This window comes from Bufo gargarizans, chromosome 4, assembly GCF_014858855.1.
Source record: "Bufo gargarizans isolate SCDJY-AF-19 chromosome 4, ASM1485885v1, whole genome shotgun sequence".
Classification (NCBI taxonomy): domain Eukaryota; kingdom Metazoa; phylum Chordata; class Amphibia; order Anura; family Bufonidae; genus Bufo; species Bufo gargarizans.
In genome coordinates this window covers 527090256-527114242 of record NC_058083.1, presented here as the reverse complement: position 1 = coordinate 527114242, position 23987 = coordinate 527090256, and the positions used below count along the sequence as shown (strand labels likewise).

General features: G+C 44.2%; 1 protein-coding gene across 1 annotated transcript in view; it reads left to right on the top strand.

Annotated features, from left to right (window-relative positions):
• The window catches only part of TOGARAM2 (TOG array regulator of axonemal microtubules 2), a 98395-nt gene that overhangs the window by 52229 nt on the left and 22179 nt on the right, over positions 1-23987 (top strand). The window contains 2 exon segments of the mRNA XM_044291322.1: positions 14045-14153; positions 20942-21076. Coding sequence (XP_044147257.1) covers positions 14129-14153; positions 20942-21076 — 160 coding nt within the window. The 5' untranslated portion in view covers positions 14045-14128.

The following is a 23987-nucleotide window of genomic DNA, read 5'->3' as shown; positions in this document are numbered from 1 at the left end:
ATGACACCTGCCCCGAGGTAATGTCTGGTGAATATAAGTATCTACTTGTTTTTTACGCCTTTGATCTGCCGTGGAATTTCTTATCTATTTGATATCTATCTGTTATCTATCTCATATCTATCCAGGGGCGGACTGACAATTCATGGGGCCCCCGGGCAATAGAAGATTATGGGGCCCCTGTGTCCCCGCCCACCCTCAAGCCACACCCACACCCGGCCCCACCCACTTAATGCGCCGCCCACATCACCTACACTTGGTACAGAATTTCTCTTCGCGATGTTCAAAATAAAAGTTAATTATAGTTAATGGGGGTCGGCGGGGATTCTGTCTGCATCCAGCAGGGACGGGTGCAGGAAATTCCGGCAGGCTGTTCTCAGCTGGAAGAGCCTTCCAGAATCACTAAGGCTACATGCACACGACCGTATGTGTTTTGCGGTCCGCAAATTACGGATGACGTTCCGTATGGCATCCGTTTTTTTTGCGGATCCGTTTTTTTTGCGGATCCATTGTAATAATGCATATCCTTGTCCACAAACTAGAAAGAAATAGGACATGCACTATTTTTTGGGCAGAGCAACGGAACGGACATACTGATGCGGACAGTACACGGTGTGCTGTCCGCGTTTTTTGCGGACCCATTGAAATGAATGGGTCCGCATCCTATCCGCAAAAAAAATGGATCGGACACGGAAACAAAATACGGTCGTGTGCATGAGGCCTAAGGCATATGTGAAGGCAGCCTAATGCAGCGCCTCATACCTCTTCCATCCAGTGACGTCTCCTATGATGTAGATGTTCTCTTTCTTCATCTTCTCCATTCAGACCAGACCGCCATGATGATTTCTTTCAGACATCTCTGCAGAGTTTGACAGAAAGACGGACATCTTAGTTTCCTACTTTTCCTCATGCACCCCCAATACTGAGACGCTGTGCCCCCCAAAACAATACTGTAGAAACAGATAAACCCCCTGAAAAAACTAGTTACACACAGATAGCGCCCCCTTCAATAATTATTGGAACACAATGCTCTAAAAAATAACTGCACCCAGCAAATAGTGTCCCTGACCCTAATAGTGTAACCATAATGTCCCCCAAAAATAACTGTGCTAAGCTGATACTGTGCCAGGGCGCCCCCACAGTAATAGTGCTCCCCAAAATCCCAGCAATAGTGATAATTCTGTGCCAGAGTGCACTTAGGAGTAATAGTGCTCCCAACAGTAATTGTGTCCCTGAAGTAATAATAATGCTCCCATAGCAAAAAAAAATTCCTCTTAGTGCCCCCGGTAGAGCCCCACTGTGACCTGTACTGTGTGCCACCACATAAAACACTTAGTGCCCCCAGTTGAGCTAAGGTGCCCATAGTGCCCCTATAATTTGTGCCAGTATAAAACACCCCAATATAGTGCCCCCAGAAGATGCCTCCATAGTGCTCCTCCCCCATCCCCATAGTGCCCTTCATAATGTTCCAGTATAAAATGCCTCTATAGACTGCCCCACATAGATGCCCCCATAATTCTTCTCTCCCCCCTTCCCCATTGTGGCACCTAAATGGGTGCCAGTATTAAATGCCCCTATATAATGCCCCCATAGTGCTCTTCTCCCCCACTTCTCCATAGTGCCCCCCAAAATGTATGCCAGTATATAGGGCCCCCAGTAGAAGCCCCCATAGTGCCCCCCCATAATATTTGTCAGTATATAGGGCCTCCAGTAGATGCCCCCATTGTGATCCTTCCCCCCCCCTCTTTATTGTGCCCCCCCATAATGTGCCAGTATATAGGGGCCCCATAGTGCTCCTCCCCCCCTTCTCCATAGGGCCCCCACCCACCTTCTTTCCATACTATACTAAAAATAATTAAAACAATAAACACTTATACTTACCTCCATGACACTCTCAGTGATGCGATGCAGGCCTCTTCCGGCCTGTTTCCCGCTCTGTACGGCTCAGGCGCCGTGCGCCGCTTGTACCGGCCTCTACGCCTGCAGTCTATCAGAGGAATGGGCAAGGGAGACGCCTCTCCCCTGCCCCGCAGCATCCATCGGACGGCGATACAGATGAATATAAACATAAGCGCTTCCACAATGGAAGCGCTCATCTCTCCCTGCTGCTGCCACCGCCGCCGGGCGCTCTAGTGGCCGCGGGCCCTCAGTCTATGACCGAGTACCCGAATGGTCAGTCCGCCCCTGTATCTATCTATCTATCTCCTATCTATCTATCTATCTATCTATCTATCTATCTATCTATCACAAAAGAGACATAGGGTTAGACATATAGCCAACAAACCGTCTTGGAGGGATTGCACCCTAGACCCCCTGCAGATGAGTCTTACGATTGTCGGGAAGAAAGTGTTCCTTCCTGACAATCTCCTGCTCATCAATGGAGGATGCGATTACGTGCAGCGATCTCCTCCACAGTATGGGGAGGAGGTATCACTAACGCCATCGCTTGTCCCCATACAGAATGGTGATTAGACGGCATGTTCTACCGCCAACAAATGATTTTTTTAGCCTGCTTAAAAGATGTGATGAAGCGTTTCCTTGTTCATCGGATAATCTGCGGCAGTGTTAGGCCTCGTGCACACAAACGTATTTTGTTTCCGTGTCCATTTCGTTTTTTTGCAGCCTGTATGCGGAACCATTCACTTCGATGGGACCACAACAAAAAAAGGATAGGACTATTATGGCCAAGCTGTTCCGTTCTGCAAAATGTGGAATGCACACGGACGTCAGCCATATTTTTTGTGGATGCGTGTTTTGCAGACCGCAAAATACATACGGTCGTGTGGATGAGCTCTAATACAGGCAGCTATCATCTATCTATCATATATATTTATATAATCCACAACGGTTAAAGGGGTTATCCAATACTATAAACTGCCCCCTCCCATATGCCGGGCCCCCCACACTGAATATACTTACCTGGGTCCCCGCTCCCTATGCTGCTCCTGGTCCCCGCACCGCGGCTGCAGCTTCTCCCCGTTCGGGGGCGGGGGGAGCAGCCAATGGCAGGCGGGGATGGGGACGAGCCTCCCTAGCGTCGCGGGTGACGCTAGGGAGGCTCATCCCCGTCTGCCATTGGCTGCTCGTCCCCAACACTGGATGTTTTCATCCGTGCACGGAGAAGCTGCAGCGGCGGTGCGGGGACCAGAAGCAGTGCAGGGAGCGGGGTAAGTATGTTCCCTGTGAGGGGCCCGGCATATGGGGGGGGGGGGGGGGGGGGTAGTTTATAGTATTGGATAACCCTTTTAATAACTTCATTTTATTTTCAAACACTAGGCCTTAGTCAAAGTTACCTATGACTATGGCCTAGTGTACAGCCTGAAACGCGTCGGTTCTGTTATGTGTCTGTACCGCTGGATACTGGAGCCAATAAAGAATACGCTGGTGTTACGGAAGCTGGAGTTTCCTCTCTTTTCTATACTGCCGCGGCTGCCGCCGGTCGGCAGTGATTCCGTGCGTCCGCAGATGCAGACGAGGGAGCTGAATCTTCATTTTCTTATACAAATTGTCTGTATGATATTGTTGTTTGACCATTGTGCGTTAGTTTTACTCTGTCACTGCTGTCAGATACCGTGCGGGGGTATTATTTTGGTACTGTATGGCACTGGCATAGTTTGCTGTGTGTGCGGTGCTGTTTATGTACTGATTGGCGGTATTATTAGGACTCTGTCTACACGGCCCTTTAATACAGGTGGCAGATTATCAGATGTTCTGGATTATTGGTTGATCCAAGAAAAAAAGTTCTAAAAGGTAATTGTCATTTCTATGCCTTTGTTTTATGATCTCTCGTCACGTTCCTGACCTATCTAAAGGCATGTCAGCGCCCATAGGGTTAACCATACCGCTTGTCCCCGACCCTGTATGACATGTAAATGCGCTGCCGGTCTTCACTGCTATTTACGCATTCTATTCATGAACAGCTCTATAGAAAACGTATCATTATCAGGAGAAAGCAATAGCTGCAATGTATGGGAACCTTATGGAGTTGCTATGTGCTAGATGTTGGTATACAGCTCTGCTAATGCCGAAGCAATTGCCTATGATGGGGATATGACTTACAATCATCGATGGTCTTCCCCTGAGGGGTCATCGAGTTGGTTGACTGGTTTCTGAAATCTCCATTGTTTTGGCTGATGAGCAGCTCCGTGGGACTAGCACTAGGACCATGTGGACCATACAGCGGGATCTTTAAGAAGGTAGTTCACCCTCCACATACTTCCACAGAATTTGATCCTTGGCTCAAGGTGACCTAATTCTTGCTAATGAGGGGATTAGCACTTGTTGTCACGCAGGGAATCCCCGGCCCATTCAAGCTACGTGTCTTCATATTGTAATAACAGGTTATTACAGCCAGCAGTCAGATTACAACAGCCAGGAATTTCCAGGCACTCTCTATAGACTTGAATGGAGATCCTGATTACAGTTAATCTCTCGTAATGCAACGGCCTGTAATGACTTAATGATCTGTATAGTGACTCAATGGAGAGGTCGGGGCGTTACTCCACTTCTTAGGCCTCTTTGACGCGTCAGTGAATCACGTACGTGCACTGTGCATGGACCGCGGTGACGCCAGGGAAGCATGTGTGTCCATGTTTCCGGATCCTTCGTGCACATTATAATCTGTGCGTCTGTGAAAATCACGGAGGCAATGCGTATGCCATCCGGGTTTGGTGCTCTGGAATTTAATTTTAGGCCTAGCAGTGTCCATGCAATAGGGATGACACACGGAGGGCATAAGTATGACACACGGACCAAACGCGGATCCTTCACGGGGACACCCCGGCTCTATCCCGGCAAGAGATGTTGGGTATGTTGGAATTCAGCATGCCCGATTGTTTTTTTTTTTTCTCAATGGAGATAAGCACTGGTTTATTACCGTCTCCCCAGCTGAGTGTGCGTGTGTACCAGGAGGTCAGGAAGAATGTCCCCTGAATAAACGTCCCTTTGTCTGACAGCGTCTAAAGACCTCCTTAAGAAATGACCAAGACGTAAGTGGAAGCTCAGAGCAATGTCTTCATTAATAGAAACTCCATCCACACCATCACGTACCCCCTAATACTACATCCGTAGTACCCACAGGGACAACCACAGTTCACCTTAATTGCAGTGAATCCCACAGTGCCCCATGACAGTAACAGCCTTAGTGCTGCCCAGGACATTGACAGTATATAACACTATATATAAATATATAATACTCCTATAACAGTGCCCTGAGAACTGGCACCCATACCAGTGACAGCCACAGTGCTCTCTCCTGACCCCTGGTGGAGAACAGACTTGATTAAAAGCAATCTTTCAGTAATTTTGACCAGGCTAAACTGCTGGCAGCAGTAGGTAGGGGGTGGAGAGAACAGGACAAACATAGCTTCTGCAGAGCTTTTATTACCAGGAGTAGTGTGAATATGAAGTTTTATTCTGCCAGATTCAGCTCTTGCAAGTGCCCAGGAGGAGGAGCTTCACTGTGACCTGCTCTCCACATTAGCGACTTCACTGCCACGCCCCTCTGCTCTGAGTGACAGCTGTAGCATCCAACCAGGTGATCACTACAGCTGTCTGTCACAGAAGAGGGGAGGGGCTCTGACACAGCTCAATGCAGAGAGCATTTTACAATGAAACTGGCAGTAGCTGAATCTGGCAGAATAAAACTTCATATTCTTACTACACCTGATAATATTAGCTCTACGAAAGCTATGTTTGTCCTGCTCTCACCAGCCCCTACCTAGTGCTGTCAGCAGTTTTGCATGGGACAAAATCTTGAGGTGATCTGCTGTCTCCAATAGAACAGGATCCCGAAGAGACTGCTTCACAGCATCCAGGCTCTTCACCACTGTTCCTCCATCTCTTCTGAAGACTAAATACAGGAACACTCACAGGGTCTGAGGACAGGTAATGTTTCTGCAGCGGACCGGACCGCAGGGGCAGTATGTGAGTGCACGGTGGACTGATGGGGATAGTAGTCGTACTCATGGTTTTGCAGCTCCCTGGGCTCGGCTTGCAGTGGAAAAGAAGACAGCACTAAATCCTCCGGGGCGCTCTCTACTGCAGGGAACATCAGTCAGATGTAAGTTGAGGTGCCCTTGATGGTAGTGGGTATGCTTAGGGGCTTTGGTGGCTGGGCCCCTGTGTTCGTGATGCCAGCACCATAAAGTTCAATTAGAAGATAGAGTAGAATGATGAGAGAGGAAGTAGTTGAACCAAACAGTAACTTTAATTGTAAATTGTAGTCTTGCAATAAGTATCATCCAATAGCAGCACTTTGTCATAAATACAGATTGTAAAGCTGTACATCCCAATAACCAGCTCAGTGAGGTGGCGTATGTAGGTTCCAGCTCAACTGTATAGGAGTGATGATCTTACTTGTACTTGGTTCCTGATCTTGCTCTGGTTACTCAGCCTTTCAATAATAGTTTGGATCCTCTGTAAGTTCTATTCAGCAATTCAGCAATATTCAGCAATTCAGTAATTCAGCAACCCAAGGGCGTTCTCCCTCATGGCAGGCAAACTCTCTGCTACCTTCTTTGAAAAGGTTGCACAAGATACAGCAATTATTCTCTGAAACTCCGGAAAGGTCCCTGGAAGGGGTATTATAGTAAAGGATCAATAAATCCTAGTCTTGGACTACGAAGGTTGAAGTAGCTTCACTCCCTGGGCTATGTCTGTCTCCTCTCCTAACTCCTCACTCCTAATCTCTTCTAACTTCCTGTGTCTGACCTATATAAATGGTGTTAAAGTGACACCTAGAGGTGGATATGTGTAGTGCATTGGACCAGCCTGAAATGGGAATTTTAACAGCATTGACAAAGGAAAATACAATAAATAGTGCACAATGACATAGGATGACACAAACTATTTTGGAGTGTTCCCATCCACCTGGAGAAGTTGTTACAATTGTATGCAGTCTAGATAAAGCCTCATTCACATGCCAGTATTCCATGTACGTGTGCTGTACGCGTTCTCCACGTCCCCATTCATTTTATTTAGTGTATTCGCACATCAGTGTTTTAGCACGGTCCATGGGTCGGTGTTTTTAGCACGGATGCATGCTCTATTTTGTCCATCACTCCCATTATAGTCTATGGGTCAGTGAAAACCATGGATGCAACACGGATGCCATCCGTGTTTCACGGATCATTAGAAAGAGATGCTTTGAAAATTATTTTTCAGCTGTGCAGGGTCAGTGAAACACGGATGGCACACGGACAGCAAAAAATGGACACACGGATCCATCACGGACATCTTCACGGAGGCATCACTGAGCACCTTCTCACGGATTTAAGCACGGACACAGACTTGTGAATGAGGCTTAAGAACCAGCCGGGAGTCCAGACTGATACATTTTACCTGTGCTGATACAATGTATGCTATGTTCAAATGGCAGCATTTTCACGTGGATATCGGTGCGCGTTCCGTGCCAAATTCAATATGCAATCTGCGTCCCATGTCTTGCAGTGGCACTGTGATTTTCATATGGGCATGGTCATGTACACATAACCCTAACCCCCCCCAGTATATGCTGCTGATGTGTCCCATTTAAGGCATGTTCACACAGCGTCTTTTGCCCGGGGGCTGTGCGGTTTCTGCCTCCCATTCATTTCAATGGGAGGCAGCGCTAAGGAATGCAGAACAGGGGTTGCTCTGCGGCAAAAAACAAAAAAACACTGCATGAACGGCTGGTTTCACACGGGCGTTGCGGGAAAAGATGCGGGAAAGATGCGGGTGCGTTGCGGGAACATGCACGATTTTTCCCCGCGAGTGCAAAGCGTTTTAATGCGTTTTGCACGTGCGTGACAAAAATCGGCATGTTTGGTACCCGAACCTGGACTTCTTCACAGAAGTTCGGGTTTGGGTTCAGTATTCTGTAAATTTTATTATTTTCCCTTCTAACATGGTTATAAGGGAAAATAATAGCATTCTGAATACAGAATGCTTAGTAGAAGGTCAATTGAGGGTTAAAAAAATAAGAATTAACTCACCTCCTTCAATTGATCGCGTAGCTGCCGGTCTCCTGTTATTTCTTCAGGACCTGTCAAAGGACCTGTGGTGACGTCACTGTGCTCATCACATGGTCCATCACCATGGTGATGGATCATGTGATCTATAATGTGATGAGCACAGTGATTTCCCCACAGGTCCTTTGACAGGTCCTGAAGAAAGAACAGGAGACCGGCAGCTACGCGATCAATTGGAGGAGGTGAGTTAATTCTTATTTTTTAACCCTCAATTGATCTTCTACTTTGCATTCTGTATTCAGAATGCTATTATTTTCCCTTATAACCATGTTAGAAGGGAAAATAATACAGTGAATAGACTGTCATCTTAGCAACCATGCGTGAAAATCGCACCGCATCCGCACTTGCTTGCAATTTTCACGCAGCCCCATTCACTTCTATGGGGACTGCGTTGCGTGAAAAACGCACGATATAGAGCATGCTGTGATTTTCATGCAACGCACAAGTAATGCGTGAAAATCACCGCTCATGTGCACAGCCCTATAGAAATGAATGGGTCACGCATTGCACCCGCGCGGAAAACTCACCCGTGTGAAAGGGGCCTTAGGCCTCATGCACACGACCGTATGTATTTTGCGGTCTGCAAAAAAACGGATCCACAAAAAATACGGAAGACATCCATGTGCATTCCGTATTTTGCGGAACAGAACAGCTGGCCCCTAATAGAACAGTCCTATCCTTGTCCGTAATGCGGACAATAATAGGACGTGTTCTATCCTTTGTGGAACGGACATACGGAAACCAAATGTACGCAGAGTAACTTCAGTTTTTTGGCAGAGTCTGCAAAAAAAAACTGAACAGACACAGAAAGAAAATAAGTTTGTGTGTATGAGGCCTTACAGAGGATTATCTGGACTAGACACAATTGTAACAAACCCTCAGCTGTGAGCAGTGGGAATGTAAACAAGGATTCACTGACAGCAAGCAGAGAACTTGAAAAACGCAGAGGAATTCAAACAAATTACATGAAACGTGTTTTTTTTTATGCTCTTCTTTCTACAATGTGTAACTCCCGGGTACCCAGCGCCCAGGGCTCTCCTGTAGGTGACCTTCGGTTTAGGTGACATCCTCCCCCCTCCCACCCGCTGGACGAGCCGCCACAAGTGACTAATAACCGTTCTAAATTTATCCGTAACGGTCGTTTTATTTACTGCGGTCGCAATAATTGTGTTGATGAGGGAAAAGCGGCGTATCCCCAGCTGACGTATCTAAGCCCAGAGCCAAATCTATCTGTGAGGCTTCAGCTGGTGGAGATCTGGTGCCAAGTCCCAGGAGGGCAAATGACACCTGAGACGGCGAGTGTCGTGTGTTGTCTATGGGGGGGGGGGGGGGGGGGCTGCAACAAAGGCCGGCACCATGTCATACCCATGTAATCGGTTACATAACATTAGTCAATGACTGAGGAGGCGGAGGGGGGAATTACAGCCGGCCATTACTGTGAGCCTGAGAAGATGGAGCCCCCCACCTCCTGGACCCTGCGGAGCAATGTGATGTGTAAGAGGAGGAGCGAGCGAAGCGACAACTGCTCCCTCCTATTCCTGCCTTACAAAACAGGTTGTCACAGACATCAGGACCATCCAGTCATCGGTAAGGCCTCATTCACACGTCCGTGTCTGTGGTATGTCCGTGACGGCACATTCCGTGGTTTCATGATCCATCCGCGTTTGATCTTTGGTTCCGTGATTTTCAGTCCGTGTGTCTTCCGTGGTTTCCAGAGCATCTTCTAGCAACAATCCGTGAAAACGACGGACCAAACACGGAAAGGCATCCATTTTGTGTCCATGGTTTTCACAGACCCATAGAGTATAATGTCCAAGGGATCTGTAATGACAGACAAAATAGGGCAACAAGCAAAGAGGCCAAAATAATACCGCCATATAGTGCCGAGGTAATACTGCCATATAATACCACCATATAGTGCCGAGGTAATACTGCCATATAATACCACCATATAGTGCCGAGGTAATACTGCCATATAATACCACCATATAGTACCAAGGTAATACTGCCATATAATACCACCATATAGTGCCGAGGTAATACTGCCATATAATACCAGCATATAGTACCAAGGTAATACTGCCATATAATACAGCCATATAATGCCAAGGTAATACTGCCATATAATACCACCATATAGTACCAAGGTAATACTGCCATATAATACCACCATATAGTACCAAGGTAATACTGCCATATAATACCACCATATAGTGCCGAGGTAATACTGCCATATAATACCAGCATATAGTACCAAGGTAATACTGCCATATAATACAGCCATATAATGCCAAGGTAATACTGCCATATAATACCACCATATAGTACCAAGGTAATACTGCCATATAATACCACCATATAGTACCAAGGTAATACTGCCATATAATACCACCATATAGTACCAAGGTAATGCTGCCATATAATACCACCATAGAGTGCCGAGGTAATACTGCCATATAATACCACCATATAGTACCAAGGTAATACCGCCATATAATACAGCGCCGAGGTAATACTGCCATATAATACCACGATATAGTGCCGAGGTAATACTGCCATATAATACCACCATATAGTACCAAGGTAATACTGCCATATAATGCCACCATATAGTACCAAGGTAATGCTGCCATATAATACCACCATAGAGTGCCGAGGTAATACTGCCATATAATACCACCATATAGTACCAAGGTAATACTGCCATATAATACAGCGCCGAGGTAATACTGCCATATAATACCACGATATAGTGCCGAGGTAATACTGCCATATAATACCACCATATAGTGCCGAGGTAATACTGCCATATAATACCACCATATAGTGCCGAGGTAATACTGCCATATAATACCACCATATAGTACCAAGGTAATACTGCCATATAATACCACCATATAGTGCCGAGGTAATACTGCCATATAATACCAGCATATAGTACCAAGGTAATACTGCCATATAATACAGCCATATAATGCCAAGGTAATACTGCCATATAATACCACCATATAGTACCAAGGTAATACTGCCATATAATACCACCATATAGTACCAAGGTAATACTGCCATATAATACCACCATATAGTACCAAGGTAATGCTGCCATATAATACCACCATAGAGTGCCGAGGTAATACTGCCATATAATACCACCATATAGTACCAAGGTAATACCGCCATATAATACAGCGCCGAGGTAATACTGCCATATAATACCACGATATAGTGCCGAGGTAATACTGCCATATAATACCACCATATAGTACCAAGGTAATACTGCCATATAATGCCACCATATAGTACCAAGGTAATGCTGCCATATAATACCACCATAGAGTGCCGAGGTAATACTGCCATATAATACCACCATATAGTACCAAGGTAATACTGCCATATAATACCACGATATAGTGCCAAGGTAATGCAGCCATATAATTTCATCATATAGTGGCTAAATATTATGTAATATCAAAAATTACTCCCTTATGCGGCCAGGAAAATGCCACCATATAGTGCCAAATAATATGCAGCCTCCAAAATAATACTGCCATATAGTGATGAGCGGCATAGGAAATATTAATTTTTGCGATATTTCGCACATTTTTTGCATAATATTCACGAATTCTAGAATTCGTGATCTCCAGTCATTATTTTCGCATTTGCCCAAATCGGCACTAATAATACGCATATTTTTAGCGCAATACGTGCAACTTTACATTTCATCAGGTCTGACTACATATTACTGATTGGTGCACTAAGTATTGTTGTGATGTATGCATGTCTGTATGTATGGACAGCAGAGAAACAGTAATCCCTATCACACTACCTAACACCCTGCACTGGAACCTATCAGCTCCACTATATCAGGATATAACCTGCACTGGAACCTATCAGCTCCACTATATCAGGATATAACCTGCACTGGAACCTATCAGCTCCACTATATCAGGATATAACCTACACTGACTATCTCCCACTATCTGCATTATATATATGAGATAACTATCTAATGTAATTGGATAAGGAATAGGATCCAGATGAAAGCACAGAGCACAGCAATGGCTGCTGGGGAGGTTCTTATGTAGTAAGGGGAGGGGCAGCTTTCCTATTGGTTGCTAGGGCCGTTGCTAAGCTCAGACAAAGACATTGCAGCCTTCTCATTGGCCCACAAGCAAGAAGGGAGGTTACTGATAAAAAAAAAAATCTAGAATATTCGCGATTCCGAATACATAGCGCTATATTCTACATCTTTGCGAATTCTCGAAGTGGCGATATTCGCAATAAAAACTCGCGATTAGAATATTCGCAATCAACACTACTGCCATATTGTACCCACATAATACTACAATACCCAATCCCTAAACAATGCTGCCATATGCTGATAAATAACAGTGGGTGATCTCCTCGTTCCCTGGGCATGTGTCCAGAGCGGCTGCTACAGTCCACCCCGGGATTAGAAGGGCGAGGACCCCGGTCACGTCTGTGAGGTACAATTCCAGTCAGGGGTTGGTGTCAGGTACACGGACCGCCTGCACGTAAAGAGCCGGTCTCTGATAAATGACCCCCATTACACACTGTGAATATGTTGTAACCGTTTCGCTCCCAGACTGCCCATAGATAAGGATCGGTGCTGGATGCAATGGGAAAAAGCCCTAGATAGCGGCAGGGACTGCGCACTTCTAGGAAGCCTGGGCGACTCTGAGACTATGAACGGTGGAATTGTGCTGCTTTATAAATCCGAAGCAGAGGTCAGAGGCGTAACTGGCGGACATAGTAGGAAAACGGTGACAGGACCCTGCGGTATAACTTATTAAGGGGGCGTTCCTGTTACATTACGCTATCCTCTATCCACTCTAAATACCCCATTAAAAGCATCACCATGCGAGGGTCAGGTGTGCGCCCCGTGTCCATGCCGCAGCCTGCAAATTGCGGGGCCGCAATTCACGAACACCGACCGAGGGGCAGCCGCAGCAGATCGCGGACCCATTCACTTTAATGCATCCGCAAAAAGATAGGACATTATTTTTGCGGAACGGAAGTACGGGACGACACCCCACGGAAGCACTCTGTAGTGCTTCCGTAGGGTCCCGTTCGGTGCTTCCGTTCCGCATCTCCGGACCCATTGAAGTGAACTGCTCCTTCTGGATCGCGGACCCATTCAAGCGAATTGGTCCGCATCCATGATGCGGTGCAAAAACGTCCAGGGCCCGTATATTGTGGCCCTGCTGTTTGTGGGCCCGGCCGGCACACAGAATCAGATTGTCTGGATTCAAAGAATTCCTATGGGAACAGTTTTTTTTTTTTTAAGATTACTGTGCCTTTAAATTCTGCAATGGAAAAAAACAAGTGCAGTAGCGGGAAGGCGGCTGCGCTGCGGTGACTTCATGCTGTGCCGTTTCCTTAGTGTCGCTCTGTCAATGTTTACAGAACCTTTATATCTGAGCGTCCTGAGTGCGGCCGCGGATTCTCTGTAAATGGCGCACATCCCTCCCCCGTTAATGGAGCTTAGAACATTCGAACAAACTTTGTATTTTTCATTCTTATTATTTTTTTCAAGATCTCTGCTTACTGTCAGTGACTATGAACATTCTGGTTTACATCCAGAGACTGAAAACCCTGTACTAACTTGAAACTTCTCACGGAGGAGGGTTTGTTACAGTTGTATCCTGTCCAGATAAACACACCAGCAGCACAACTCTGTCCTGTCCACAGTTTGTTACAATGTATCCGCAAAACACGGATGGCGTCCGTGTGCGTTCTGCCATTTGCGGAACGGCACGGACAGCCATTGATAAAACTGCCTATTGTCCGCAAAACGGACAAAAATAGGACAGGTTATCCGCAGTGCTGTCCGCATCTTTTGCGGCCCCATTGAAGTGAATAGGTCCGCCCCCGAGCCGCAAGAAATGGCGCCAATCATTCCTGTCCATTGCTACGTCATTTCTTGTCCATCCAGCAGAAGGTTCCTGACTGCGGTGACGTCTATGGCGGCTTTACTGTGTGACCCTCCTCGCTGATCTCCTCCGCCTTTCTTTTAGGACTTTCTGGAAGAACATAATGACACGAGGTTTCCCGCAGGAGTCGTTTTATGACAGAAAACCCGCAAACCTTCCGGGGACACCATGACCCACAATGATTATACAGCAGGTATGGCGGGCGGGGGCTGGGCAGGGGGTCCGCTGCGACTGGTAATAGGTGAGAAAGAAAGATGAAAGGAGGAACATTGTAAACAAAATGTATCTAAGGGCTCATGCACAGGAACGTATTTTCATTCCGTGTCGGTTCCGTTTTTTTGTTTTTTTTGCGGACCATACGCGGAACCATTCATTTGAATGGGTCTGCAAAAAAAACTGAAGTTACCCCTTGTGCATTCCCTTTCCGTATGTCCGTATTTCCGTCCCGCAAAAAAACAGAACATGTCCTATTATTGTCCGCATTACGGACAAGGATAGGACTGTTCTATTAGGGGCCGGCTGTTCCGTTCCGCAAAATACGGAATGCACACGGACGTCATCTGTATTTTTTTTTTGCCGATCCGTTTTTTGCTGACTGCAAAATACACAAAATACATACGGTCGTGCGCAAGAGCCCTAAGACTGATCTTCTGTCATATTATGTTCTATACTCTAGTCACATCCAAAGCTGCATTAAGACTTGCTCTTTCCTTTATGCTGACAGACACAACACTAAGGGCAGGGGCGCACACCCTTTTCTGGTCTGGGGGCCGCATTGTCACATCGCTCTATTTCAAGGGGCTGCAAAAAAAAAAAAGTTAATCAGCGCTTGTTTGCATCAGCCGATTACACAGGCTAAGGGCTCGTTCACACGACCGCTGCCCCTCCGTGCGGTCCGCAATGCACGGGCACCGACCGGGGGCCAGCTGCTTCCGTTTCGTTCCGCACCGCATCTCAGGATTTGCGGACCCATTCAAGTGAATCCATGATGCGGAATGCACGCGGCTGGTGCCCCGTTTATTGCAGACCCGCATTACGGCAGCGGAGGGGCGACGGTCGTGTGAACGAGCCCTAATGCAAAGTGACTGGGGAGGAATGATCGCTACCACAGTCGTTCCTCTCTCATTCGCTCCTATCGATTATCGGCAGCACATTCCTGATTACACGTGAGATGCGCTGACGATAATCAATGATAAAGTATCTAAATCATCCGACAAACGAGCGATTCCTTGTTTATCGGCTGATCAGCGGCACGATTATACCGCCAGATATCCGGAATGAGCGCTCCTATGTGCACTTGTTCCCAGTAATTGCCCTGAATATTGTGCCGGACACGTTCCTGCAGCATGGGCCTGAAACCGAAGATTCATACTCTCCTGCTCCCCGCCGCTCCCGCTGTCTCCGTCTTCCAGTCCCGGCGCTGTTTACATCCGGTTGGATATGGGCAGAGTCGCTTGTACCGCTCCCGCCAATGACCGGCCGCAGTGGCGATGTGGCCACAAGCAGCGTTTTACCGCTAAGGTCAGCCACTGGCTGGAGAGGCGCTCCGGGACCGGAGGATGGAGACAGCGAGAGCAGCGCGGAGAAGGAATCTTCATGCACACGACCATATGTGTTTTAGCGGTCCTTAAAGAGAAACGGATGACATCCGTATGCCATCCATTTTTTTTTTGCAGATCCATTGTAACTGCCTAAAACGGACAAGAATAGGACATGTTCTATTTTTTTTGCGGGGCTACGGAACGGACATACGGATGCGGACAGCACACGGTGTGCTGTCCGCATTTTTTTGCGGACCCTCTGAAATGAATAGGTCCGCATCCTAGCCGCAAAAAAAACGGAACAGACACGGAAACAAAATACGTTTGTGTGCATGAGGCCTAACTAGGAAACTCCTCTAAGTGGCGACGTTTCCTTCCTGCCTCCTATTCATAAATGAGCGCGGTTTCCTTCGCTGCAGAGGACGGCGCTCACTGGTTCTTACCGCCTCCTGCGCCCCCAGATATACTGCAGGTCCCTGCAATAACCAGCAAGCACTTTCCCTGAAGTCTCACGCACACGACCATTGTTTTAGTCCGCATCTGAGACGCATTTTTTTTATGTGTCTCGGATCCGGACCCATTCACTTCCAACGGGGCCGCAAAAGATGCGGACAGAACTCCGTGTGCCGCACGCATCCGTCACTCCGTTCTGTGAAATGCAGAACAGACATGGCTGGTGTCCCGCGGACCGAAAGAAAAGCTACGGTCGTGTGTACGAGGCCTTACCAGCCGGGAAAGCGCTGATTGGTTAACCCTTTAATGACTAGTCACTTTTTTGTGATTTAGAGCACGTGGTTGAAACACTTGTAACTTTTTTAATTTTTTACCAAAATAACTTTTGCAGCTTTTTATTACACTGGGCTTTTTAATATAATTTTTTGAAAGTTTTATTAGGGGGAAACTGTACAATTTTTTTTAACCACTTCCAAACCGGGCCATTTACCATCTTCCTAACTTCCATCACTTTATTATTTATTTTAAAATATCTTTTTTGGCCATATAATATGACAGTGAACAATTTTATTTTGCACTTTTTTTTTTTAAGTTTTCTTTTAGGCCTCATGCACACGACCGTTGTTGCATTCCGTGTCCGTTGTTCCGTTTTTTGTGATTTTCTGCGGACCCATTGACTTTCAATGGGTCTGTTGAAAACTCGGCTAATGCACCATTTGTCATCCGCGTCCGTGATTCGTAGTTCCAGTCTGTCCAAAAAATATAACCTGTCCTATTTTTTTCACGGAAAACGGTTTGCAGGCCCATTCAAGTCAATGGGTCCGTGAAAAAATGCGGAGGCACACAAGATTGTCATCCGCGTCCGCGCGTCCGTTATTTTCCTATCATTTGCATTGCAAACTTTTTTTAACTTTCCTTTATGTCTGGTGATCCTCCAAAAATAAAGGAAGACACACGGAAACAAAAACGGAAACGGATCACGAAACAACGGAACCCCATTTTGCGGATTGGAACACAACAACGGCCGTGTGCATGAGGCCTTACTTGTATTTTATTATTTATGTATTTTACATCTTTTTGCAAAAATGTTTTTTGAATTTTTTTTTTGTATATATTTTTGCCGCACTGTACGTCCCCCAAGAGGTCTTTAAAAGACCTCTGGATGACACTGACTTTTTTTCCCTTTTATTTGTACTTTAGTGATTTAATTTTTTTTTTTTACTTTTAATATATATATTTGCCACATCATTTGTCCCCAAAAGGTCCATAAAAGAGCTTTTGCATCCAAAGGAGCCCCCGTTACATCGAAAACCAGCCTGCTGGGGGGGCTTAGTACAGGGCAGAGCTGGTGAGGCTCTGCACTCCTCTGCCCCTGACAGAATGATCACGTGATCGCCGGGGACCCGTCCTGCTCCTGCTACAGTGCGGGAGCGGGAGCTGTAATCCTGCAATTGTGCGGCTCGGGGCAGAAACACAGCTGATTGCACGATCAGCTGTGTTACTTCCCAGCAAGACGGGGTCCGTAGGTTGTGCACCCCTGACGAAGGGGGTCATTATCAGCCCTACACCAGTTTTTGACCCCATTCTGCGACTTTTTAATGCCTAAGCAACACATTTTTGGGCGTGACGGGGTGCAGGCTGGCAAATTTACTGACATTTATGCCTGGAAGCACGGGGACTGGCATACTTTTCACTGCCTGCGCCTCATCATAAATTAGGTGCCTCCTCCGACAGCGCCGGGGCTATCAAAGATGACCCCCAATGTAAATTAGTGGAGGAGAGCTCATTTGCATACATTTTTCCCAGGAGTCATTGTTAGATCCCCCCCCTGTACCAGCTGAATCTCCACACAGAGAACTAGTACCCCTGAGCAGTGAGGGTTGTTCTGTCTTGACTCGCAGTTCAGGAATTGCGCCAGCAGGGGGAGTACTGAGCTCCGCAGCTAACGGGAAACCAGCAACATTCTGAATGCAGCTTTGTATGTGAATGGAGTATAAGATATGATGAACATTTCTAGTCTGCTGTGAAGCTAAAGCATTAATGGTCTAATGTTTTTCTTGGCTATTTGCCACATCCATGGGATTTCTGTAATACTGGCTGATGGAATACTGGAATTTAGATTTTTCTTTATTTACCCCCCCCCCCCCCCCTTTATGTACTATATTGACACAGCTATACTTGAAAATTCTCATTTCTGTCTTTTATATTCCTTCCTGCTTTTCATCTTTCTATACTGGATTGCAAAAGTTTCCCTCTTTCATTGACACCTGGTGAGTTTCAAAATGTAAACAGATAAATACTTTATACTTCTTCTTCTTTCACTTCTCCACCCCTCTGTTCAGGGTCTTTTTCTTGTCTTGTCCTCTGGGTCTACATTAAACGTGTGTCAGGGGAGGTTGTCAGACCTCCATCTGAGCCAGGTGTCAGCGATCTTCAGCATGCCAGTATTTAGTGAAACTACAACTCCCAGCATGCACACTTAGGCCTCATGCACACGACCGTTGTTCGGGTATGCATCCTAGCCGCTGTTTTTGCGGCTCGGATGCGGACCCATTCACTTCAATGGGACCGCAAATCATGTTCCGTGGCTCCATTCAAGTCAATGGGTCCGCAAAAAAAGCGGAACACATACGGAAATGTATCCGTATGTCTTCTGTATCCGTTCTGTTTTTGCGGAACCATCTATTGAAAATTTTATGCCCAGCCCAATTTTTTCTACGTAATTACTGTATACTGTATATGCCATACGGAAAAACGGAACGGAAAAACGGAACAGAAATGGAAACACAACGGAAACAAAAAACGGAACAACGGATCCGTGAAAAACGGACCGCAAAACACTGAAAAAAACATACGGCCGTGTGAAAAAGGCCTTAGAGCTCATACACATGACCATATGTATTTTGCGGTTCGCAAAACATGGATCTGCAAAAAAATGAAAATTTGAGGACATCCGTGTGACGTCCATGTTGCATCCGTTTTTTTGTGTGGATCCATTGTAACAATGCCTGTCCGTGTCCACAAAATGGACAAGAATAGAATAGGACATGTTCTATTTTTTTTATATTTTTTTTACGGAACAGCCATGCAGCCATACAGACACATAATGCACATGGAGTCATTTCCGTTTTTATTAAACCCCATTGAAGTGAATGGTTTCGCATACGGAACGGAAACAGAAAAAAAATACGTTCATGTGCATGAGCCCTAAGACATACGTAAAAGCCTAAGGGTATGTTCAGATGGGGTTGGTTTGAGCGTAAGTTTCAGTGCGAATTTGGTGCCGAAAACCAGGTGGAAACTGTCTGGAACTGTCTCCCGTTGCGTTCATGTGGCAGAGGATTTTTGCTGTGTGGTTTTCCAGACCGCACCAAGACTGACCATTCACACAACCGTATTTTCGGTCCACATCCGATATACATTTCTACACACCGTGTGCTATCCGCATCCGTGCAAAAAATGGAAAATGCGACTCCGTAAAAAAATTCAACATGACCTATTCTTGTCCATTTTGCGGACAATAACAGGCATTTCTATCAAAGGACGGGACGTGCTGATCCGCAAACTGTGGAATGCACGCGGCCGGTATCCCTGTTTTGCGGATCTGAAATTTGCTGACTGCAAAGCGGATGCGGTCGTGTGACTGTACGGACCTCTCGCTCAGCGGGAGTCCTGCTCCTAGTTTAGCTCCATTTTAGAATCCGCAGCATGTGCACGTAGCATGTTTCTGCGATTCATATATAGTGCTTTTCCCCGTAGACTGCAACAAAACCCACATAAAGATGCACAAAAATTGTACTGAAACCGTGATAAATAGTAGTGCGGATTCCATTAGGGTTTTCTGCAGGCAAATCAGCACCATGTGCAGCCTTATGTAGGGAGTGGAACTGGGCTCAAAATAGTATCTGGCCTGAGAAAAGAATATTTGTTGTCATGCAGAATTATATAAACTGTATAAAAATGATACAAAATTGAGTTAAAGGCTACACTTCCTTCTCCCACCACTAGGGGGAGCTCACCACATATGAATTTAGAATTGCATTCAATGGGAAAATAGAAAAATCCCTATGCCGTGAGCTCCCCTTAGTGGTATTTGAGGTAGACGGCATTTAATCATAGGTCTATATACAGTATGATAATACATTTTTACCCCCCCAAACCTCTGGGAATATTAGATATTTAGTCGTAATTTGCAACATATAAAATTAACCCTTTAGACCACCAGGTTTATTAGGTGTTCACTGCTAAAGCACTTTAGACCACAAGGAGCATGACAGAAATGCTATCATTAACCCTTAAACACCCTATTTATGATTTGGCAAAGTCCGAACAATCAAGCAAATTGGAACTTTTAAAAAAATCCTGGGTTTGCCCCTAGGGGTGATAATGCTACCGTCTCTCTCCTTTAGGCCTCAAGCACATGACATTTTGAGGTTTGCAAACCGTAGATCTGTAAAATACGGAAGTCGGCCGTGTGCATGCCCAATTTTTCTAACAGAACTGGCCATACTTGTCTGCACAATGGAGAAGAATAGGACGCGTTCTATAATTTGCAGAATGGCCACACGGATGTGTGCTCTCCATTTTTTGCAGACCCATAGAATGGGGTCCATGTGTGATACATAAATAATGCGGATGCGGACCAATACTACGGTTGTGTGCGTGAGACCTTAGCCTGTGTCGGAGGGAGCAGCAGGGGGAGGCATCTCAGGGCAGCGGCAGGGGCTATGTGAAGCAGGCTTCTTTCAAACCTGATCAGAAACTCTTGTAGCAACAACTAAATCCGTCCAGACATCATGTTCTCTAACCTGCAGCATTATCTGTACTAGATCGATTGTGACAAAGCTAAGAGTGTGCCTGTCACTGGGACGTCTTGTGTAATTGCAGTTCGAGTGGATAACACAATAAGGCGATAATTAAGAATGTTCCCAGGCAGTGAAAGATCTGCCCTGAATAAATATTCTCTGTGGTCGCTTTATAATCGCAGCCAACTTCAGAGCCTCAGTTGCTGTTTATTGTGGCAGTGTTCCCAAAATGAAGCCCGGGTACATGTCTCTCCGAAATGGCAATGTCGACAACAACCTACAGCTGTACGGGAACCGATGGGGGGCGGCTGACACAGGTCTGTGCATGAAACTATGTCTGTATCACATTTGTTCAGATATGCTATACTACATTTTACAGTAGAGTATCTATGAAACTGTGTATTATATCAGCGCTAGTGACTATAATACTGCCCCCCCTAGAGTCAAAGATATACTACTATAATACTGTTTTAGAATAGAAAATACTGCTCCTATGTACAAGAATATAACTACTATAATACTGCCCCCTATGTACAGGAATATAACTACTATAATACTGCCCCTATGTACAAGAATATAACTACTATAATACTGCTCCTATGTACAAGAATATAACTACTATAATACTGCTCCTATGTACAGGAATATAACTACTATAATACTGCTCCTATGTACAAGAATATAACTACTATAATACTGCTCCTATGTACAAGAATATAACTACTATAATACTGCTCCTATGTACAGGAATATAACTACTATAATACTGCTCCTATGTACAAGAATATAACTACTATAATACTGCTCCTATGTACAAGAATATAACTACTATAATACTGCCTCCTATGTACAAGAATATAACTACTATAATACTGCTCCTATGTACAAGAATATAACTACTATAATACTGCTCCTATGTACAAGAATATAACTACTATAATACTGCCCCCTATGTACAGGAATATAACTACTATAATACTGCTCCTATGTACAAGAATATAACTACTATAATACTGCTCCTATGTACAAGAATATAACTACTATAATACTGCTCCTATGTACAAGTATATAACTACTATAATACTGCTCCTATGTACAAGAATATAACTACTATAATACTGCTCCTATGTACAAGAATATAACTACTATAATACTGCTCCTATGTACAAGAATATAACTACTATAATACTGCTCCTATGTACAAGTATATAACTACTATAATACTGCTCCTATGTACAAGAATATAACTACTATAATACTGCTCCTATGTACAAGAATATAACTACTATAATACTGCTCCTATGTACAAGAATAGAAACTACTATAATACTGCTCCTATGTACAAGAATATAACTACTATAATACTGCTCCTATGTACAAGAATATAACTACTATAATACTGCTCCTATGTACAAGAATATAACTACTAATACTGCTCCTATGTACAAGAATATAACTACTATAATACTGCCTTTTATGTACAAGAATATAACTACTATAATACTGCTCCTATGTACAGAATATAACTACTATAATACTGCTCCTATGTACAAGACTATAACTACTATAATACTGCTCCTATGTACAAGAATATAACTACTATAATACTCTCTACTATAATACTGCTCCTATGTACAAGAATATAACTACTATAATACTGCCTCCTATGTCCAAGAATAATACCATATAATACTGCTCCTATGTACAAGAATGTAACCTACTATAATACTGCTCCTATGTACAAGAATATAACTACTATAATACTGCCTCCTATGTACAAGAATATAACTACTATAATACTGCTCCTATGTACAAGAATATAACTACTATAATACTGCTCCTATGTACAATAATATAACTACTATAATACTGCTCCTATGTACAAGAATATAACTACTATAATACTGCCTCCTATGTACAAGAATATAACTACTATAATACTGCTCCTATGTACAAGAATATAACTACTATAATACTGCTCCTATGTACAAGAATATAACTACTATAATACTGCTCCTATGTACAAGAATATAACTACTATAATACTGCTCCTATGTACAAGAATATAACTACTATAATACTGCTCCTATGTACAAGAATATAACTACTATAATACTGCTCCTATGTACAAGACTATAACTACTATAATACTGCCTCCTATGTACAAGAATATAACTACTATAATACCGCTCCTGTGTACAAAAATATAACTAGTATAATACTGCTCCTATGTACAAGAATATAACTACTATAATACTGCTCCTATGTACAAGAATATAACTACTATAATACTGCTCCTATGTACAAGAATATAACTACTATAATACTGCCCCTATGTACAAGAATATAACTACTATAATACTGTTCCTATGTACAAGAATATAACTACTATAATACTGCTCCTATGTACAAGACTATAACTACTATAATACTGATCCTATGTACAAGAATATAACTACTATAATACTGCTCCTATGTACAAGAATATAACTACTATAATACTGCTCCTATGTACAAGAATATAACTACTATAATACTGTCTCCTATGTACAAGAATATAACTACTATAATACTGCTCCTATGTACAAGAATATAACTACTATAATACTGCCTCTTATGTACAAGAATATAACTACTATAATACCGCTCCTATGTACAGAATATAACTACTATAATACTGCTCCTATGTGCAAGACTATAACTACTATAATACTGCCTCCTATGTACAAGAATATAACTACTATAATACTGCTCCTATGTACAAGAATATAACTACTATAATACTGCTCCTATGTACAAGAATATAACTACTATAATACTGATCCTATGTACAGGACTATAACTACTATAATACTGCTCCTATGTGCAAGAATATAACTACTATAATACTGCCTCCTATGTACAAGAATATAACTACTATAATACTGCTCCTATGTACAAGAATATAATTACTATAATACTGCTCCTATGTACAAGAATATAACTGCTATAATACTGCTCCTATGTACAAGAATATATCTACTATAATACTGCTCCTATGTACAAGAATATAACTACTATAATACTGCCTCCTATGTACAAGAATATAACTACTATAATACGACTCCCAGTGCACCCATTCTTGTGATTGCTGTAGTTCCCAGCAGTCAGACCCCCCAGCGATCAGACACTTCCTTACTACCATGCAGTTAGGGGATAAATTATATTAGTGTGATAACCCCTTAACTA